This window comes from Sorex araneus, chromosome 3, assembly GCF_027595985.1.
Source record: "Sorex araneus isolate mSorAra2 chromosome 3, mSorAra2.pri, whole genome shotgun sequence".
Lineage (NCBI taxonomy): Eukaryota > Metazoa > Chordata > Mammalia > Eulipotyphla > Soricidae > Sorex > Sorex araneus.
In genome coordinates this window covers 174964331-174970583 of record NC_073304.1, presented here as the reverse complement: position 1 = coordinate 174970583, position 6253 = coordinate 174964331, and the positions used below count along the sequence as shown (strand labels likewise).

The 6253-nt window shown below is 40.6% G+C and overlaps 1 protein-coding gene across 1 annotated transcript; it reads left to right on the top strand.

Annotated features, from left to right (window-relative positions):
- The first annotated feature begins 3657 nt into the window (after positions 1-3657).
- On the top strand, positions 3658-4578 carry LOC129403593 (olfactory receptor 8D1-like). The gene has a single exon (XM_055132760.1). The coding sequence runs from the start codon at positions 3658-3660 to the stop codon at positions 4576-4578; it is 921 nt and encodes a 306-aa protein (XP_054988735.1).
- The last annotated feature ends 1675 nt before the right edge of the window (positions 4579-6253 follow it).

Below are 6253 nucleotides of genomic sequence, written 5' to 3'. Positions count from 1 at the left end.
GAACAAGACTATTAGATGTCAGTTCCAGGAGCTAGGTCTTATAGTCTCTGGATGTTGGCCATTGATGGGATTACACGGTGCCAAGTAGTAATTGGTAAAAAGAACATTGGTGCTGTGAAATTATACCGTTAAGGGATGAGAGTTAGAACATTGTATGATTGAAACCTAACCATGAAAAACTTTGTAATATCTCTATCTCACAATGATTCAGTAAAAAAAATAAATAGAGGGGAAAAATGATTAGAAATCTAAGAGCAATTGTGAATGTGCCATGATTCAAAGAACACAGCACAGAGGTTGGGACTATATATTGAATAGATGGAGAACAGCCTCATAAAAATTCTGCCTGTCCATTTGATCATTTCCCAATCATTCCAGACATAAGTCATTACCATGTTCTGTCCAATGTTTTCTCCTGCTGTACGAATCATGTACATTGGTAATTCCTTTATTCTGTGTGTATTTTTTGTTTGGATGCAGGCATAACTTGATAATTGCTTACAGATTACCCAGGTCCGTTCTTTTTAGCTTAAAGCACAGTGGAAGGGCTTTCCCTGAAGAGACACCGTGACTGCATGACACAACTGGAGCAGAAACACAACTTTGGAGATGGTGAGACAAGTCTTTGTTTCTTCTTCTTTTACAATTGCCACCCTTTGATTTCTTTCTCTGTCTCAATCTTGTCTCTGTGTCTCTATCTCTGTCTGTCTGTCCCTCTGTTTCTGTCTCTGCTTCTGTCTCTGTCCCTATCTCTCTCTCTCTCTCTTTTGCAATGTTAACACTGAGGATCACACTAGACCAAAATGGCAGTACGGGTCAGAGAATGCTGGGCCACTTGGCAGAGAGTGTGAGACTATCTCACATTACAAAAAAAGAAAAGCCATAAAATTTGAAAATATTCAGGCAATAGACAGATTCTGAGTCTTCTTTTCCAGTCCTTCCCTGTGATGTGGTCTATGTAGGTAACCTTCTTAGCCTATAATAACAGCGTTCAACCTCGTGGTTGACTAGATCCTCACAATGCCAAGGAAGGAAAGAACTGAGGTTTCAGTTTCCTGTATATTGGCACAGTGGAGCAGAGGTAAAAGCTCTCTTTTTCTTACTCCTTGAGCCTTCATCAGAGAAAATCATACTCTTAATGCAGTCAAAGATTTTTTTCTAAAGAGAAAAAGAGAGAACCAGCTACTCCCAGGGCTCCAGTAACTCAGAATACAGTTGAAGACCACCTAAAGTTAGAGTTAGTCATGGCCTGAATTTCCCTGGATGTCATCCTTGTCTTGTATTTGTGAATTCCTTGGACTTTTGTGCTGGAGGAAATGTCCTTCCTGAACAGGAACCAAACATAAAATGGTTCTATGAAGCCAAGGAAGTACTTTTTAAAAATAAATCCTTGATAGCAAGACCAATGATATGCCAATGCTTTAAGATATCATCCCAGTTGCAATTGTTACATGCTTAGTGGTTTCAATACTAGTTATCTTTAAAGGCACCCAAGGGCCAGCTCTTGTTTGTTAGACAATACATGTTTCAACTGCATGATCATGTTTTCTCTTCTGTCCCACAACTTAATATCATCATCCAACTAATGAACGGCACTTTCTTAATTTCTGTAGTTTTTCTTTTTCCTAGTCACACATCTCCTGTCTCCTGATGGAAATGACCAGGTGCAATCACTTCACTGTCTCTGAGTTTGTCCTGGAAGGATTAGCATACTAGCCAGTACTCCAGCTGCCTCACTTCTTCCTGTTTCTAGGCATCTATGAGGTCACTATAGTGGGGAACCTGGGCATGAGCCTCCTGATCGCTTTCAACTCCAAGCTCCACTCTCCCATGTACTTTTTTCTTGGTAATTTGTCATTTTTAGATCTCTTTTATTCTTTAGTTGTTCCCCCCAAACTCCTAGGAAAATTTGTATGGGAGAAAAATGTTATTTCCTATCCAGGATGTATGACCCAGCTCTTTTTCTTTTGTGTTTTTACTATAGGAGAATATTTTATGTTAAGGGCAATGGAATATGATAGAGAAGTTGTGAATGTGCCATGATTCAAGGAACACAGAGCAGAGGCTGGGATTATATATTGAATAGACGGAGAACAGACTCATAAAAATTCTGCCTGTCCATTTGATCATTTTTCAGTCCTTCAGACGTAAGTCATTACCATTTTCTGTCCAATGTTTTCTCTTTGAAAGTGAAAATCATGTACATTGATAATTCCTTCATTCTGAGTGTGGCTTTTGTTTGGATGCAGATATAACTTGATAATTGCTTTTTATCTTCTGTGGGGAATTTCCCCTCTGAGAATATTTCTTGCATGTTGGGGTACTTGGAGAATTCTGGGATCATTCATCTCCTTAGAGGCCTAAGTGCTGCAAATAAAACATACAATTATTCCCTTGCTTAGAAAGGGAGGCACAGGATAAAGGAATGGAAGGGGAAGAGATAATCATTCATCCATTGTCTCTAAACCTTAGTGCTCTAACAGATCTTACAGATTACCCAGGTCTGTTCTTTTTAGTTGAAAGCACAGTGGAAGGGCTTTCCCTGAAGAGACACAGTGACTGCATGACACAGCTGGAGCAGAAACACAACTTTAGAGATGGTGAGACAAGGCTTTGTTTCTTCTTTGTTTCCAATTGCCACCCTTGGATTTCTTTCTCTGTCTCTATCTCGTCTCTGTGTCAATGTCTCTCTGTCCCTCTGTGTCTCTCTGTTTCTGTCTGCGTCCTTTCTCTCGTTCTCTTTCTCTCTCTCTCTTTCTTTTTCTACGTTAGCATTGATGATCACAGTAGACCAAAACAGCAAGTAGGGAGCAGAGAATGCTGAGCCATTTGGCAGACAGTGTGAGACTGTCTCACATTACAAAGAAAGAAAAGCCATAAACGTTGAAAATGTTCAAGTACATAGACAGATTCTGAGTCTTCTTTTCCAGTGCTTCCCTGTGACATGGCATATCTACTTAACATCCTTAGCCTATAATAACAGTGTTCAGCCTCGTTGGTTGACCAGATCCTCACAGTGCCAGGGAAATGAAGAACTGAGGTTTCAGTTTCCTGTCTGTTGGCAGAGTGGAGCAGAGGGGAAATCTGTCTTTTTCTTTCTGCTTGTGCCTTTATCAGAGAAAACCATAGACTTAATGCAGTCAAAATTTTTTTCCGAAGAGAGAAAGAGAGAACCAGCTACTCCCAGGGCTGCAGGAACTCAGAATGAAGTTGAAGACCACATAAATGTGTTAGTCATGGCCTGAATTTCCCTGGATGTCATCCTTGTCTTGTATATGTTAATTCCTTGGCCATTTGTTGCCGGAGGAAATGTCATCACTGAACAGGAACCAAACATAAAAAGGTTCTATGAAGCCATGGAAATACTTTTTTAAAAATAAATCTTTGATAACAAGATCAATGATATGTCGATGCTTTAAGATATCATCCAAGACAGTTGTAATTGTTTGGTGCCTAGTGGTTCCAATACTAGTAATCTTTGAAGTCTCCCAAGTGCAATCTCTTGTTTGTTAGACAATATATGTTTCAATTGCATGATCATGCTTTGTTCTCTTATGTCCAACTACTTAATCTCATTAGCAGACTAATATATGCCCCTTTTTTAATTTCTGTGTTTTCTCTTTTTCCTAGTCATACGTCCCCTGTCTCCTGAAGGAAATGACCACGTGCAATCACTCCGTGACGGAGTTTGTTCTGGAAGGATTAACACACCGGCCAGAACTCCAGCTGCCTCTCTTCTTCCTGTTTCTAGGCATCTATGGGGTCACTGTAGTGGGGAACCTGGGCATGATCCTCCTGATCGCTTTCAACTCCAAGCTCCAGTCTCCCATGTACTTTTTCCTCGGTAATTTGTCATTCTTAGACCTCTTTTATTCCTCAGTAGTTACTCCAAAACTCTTAGAAAACTTTATATGGGAAAAACATGTTATTTCCTACTCTGAGTGTATGACACAGCTCTTTTTCTTTTGTGTTTTTGGTATTGGAGAGTGTTTTATGTTAACGGCAATGGCATATGACAGATATGTAGCTATCTGCAATCCTCTGCTTTACAATGTCACCATGTCCCCAAAGGTGTGCAATATGTTGGTGATTGGGGTCTATACCATGGGGACATGGGGTGCTTTAGCCCACACAATTGCAATGACTAAGCTTTCCTTCTGTGGGGACAATGTCATCCACCATTACTTCTGTGACATACTCCCTCTTCTAAAGCTTTCCTGCTCCAGCACCCATGTCAATGAGCTTCTGGTGATCTATGTGGGTGGATTCAATGTGCTGACATCAACCTCGACCATTATCATCTCTTATGTTTTTATTATTGCTAACATTCTTCGGATCTCTTCTGCTGAGGGCAGGTCCAAAGCCTTTGGTACCTGTGACTCCCACCTGACTGCTGTCGGGGTCTTTTATGGCTCTGTCATCTTTATGTATTTTAAGCCATCCTCCAGCAACATGGCCCAGGAGCAGGTGGCCTCTGTGTTCTATACCACAGTGATCCCCATGCTGAATCCCCTGATCTACAGTTTGAGAAATAAGGATGTAAAGAATGTACTGAGAAACACCTTAGGGAAAAGGTAACGACCTCACCCCCCCTTTGCTGCAGTTTAGAACCACTTAGGTTATGGGGATACTGTCATTATGCTCTCTCTTTTTTTATACATAAAACTAGAATCTCTTTCAAAGATTTGCTCTCTAGTTTTGTTCCCTGTAAATCTTATATCAGATCTTAGTAATTGAGCTAGATTGCACAAAAGCTCATAGCTGTTAGTTGAGCAAGCATTCGCATTGTGTTAATATTCTGTGGTCATTGATTATGTGAAGTGGGTTTATTTGAAAATGACTTCCAAGAAAAATTAGCATGGACCACATTCTATTCCCTTTGAGGAAGGTATGCATCAAATTATGTCAGTCCTTAACTTTTGATGCTAAAATTGTTGTCTCTTGGTTATTTGATGGTCCTTTTCCAGGCCTTACATTTTCCCTGCATTACATTTTTTTGTGAAATACACCTTCTCTCTAGAGTGTGAAAAAGCCACAGATTTAAAAAAATCTTAATGTAACCAAGATAAGCCATTAACACATTTTGTGAGAAATGAGGCCCTTTTCCTGCAAAGCTTGAGGTAATAGAGAGTTCTGCGTTTTCAGAGATTAGCTCTGTAAATGATAATTTTTCTTGACAAACTTCACGTTACTGTGAACATGAACATGTTCGTAAGGACAGCCCCAGAATACCCCTCTAGTCACTTTTCCCTTCTGTTTCTCTATAATGTGATTTCCCAGAAACCCATTCATCAGGCACCCTGGTAGGTATGTGGTAGACTCTATGTTCTTTCCCCACCTCTGACTGTGCCTGCAATACTTTTCCCTCAGTTCGTCCCCTGACGTTCACTCTGAGGAGGGCATACCTGCATGGGGTGCCATGCCTGGCACCTGTGCTCCCAAATGCAAAGCCTCAGTCCTCAGCCTTGGAGACACTGCTCTTGGTTCTGGTGTCCTTTTAACTTCCTCAGTTGGCACAAAAGACATGAGCATATTTCTTAGTTTATCTCCATGTTATTCTGGTCTCAAAGATACTCCTTTACTACTTATGGACAGGGACTGAATTTCATGTTCAGCTTATGGATTGCTTCTTTTCGATCCTTCAGTGTCTCGTGTGCCAGGATACATAAAATAATCTTTTAGATCATGGAGAGGCACTCTACTCTACAGAGATAAATATCTTCGCAGCTTTAGCACTTCTTGGAGGTGCAGTTTTTCACATCTCCATTGTGAAGAAAAGTGATTCGACAGACAGAAATATTGGTAGACATTGCTTTCCGGTTTGCTTAGGAATGATCAGATGGATTGACTCTACCTATTAGAGGCACTTCGTGAGGGATTCTAAAGTTCTCTCTGAAAGTGATGTTTTGGGCTTAACCACATACTTTGTATTAAAAAAAATCCTCATTCTGCCCCATATCCTGAATTTCCCCTCAAGCACATAGAACATGTAGTTCCACTGGGTGTGGCACAAAATTCCAACAGCAGCAACATTACCAACCAGTAAGAATAAGGGAAGCAAATTTTTAACAGCTCTCTTGGAAATCACACAGTTATGTTACAACTTTACATGAGTAAGACAATCTATTTTTTCTTTTCTTTTTGGGTCACACCCAACACAGGGATAACTCCTGGCTCTCCACTCAGGAATTACTCCTGGCGGTGCTCAGGGGACTATATGGGATGCTGGGAATCAACCCGGGTCGGCTGTGTG

Excerpts from the sequence above, each read along its gene's own strand:
- LOC129403593 (XM_055132760.1), top strand. The coding sequence starts at position 3,658 with ATGACCACGTGCAATCACTCCGTGACGGAGTTTGTTCTGGAAGGATTA.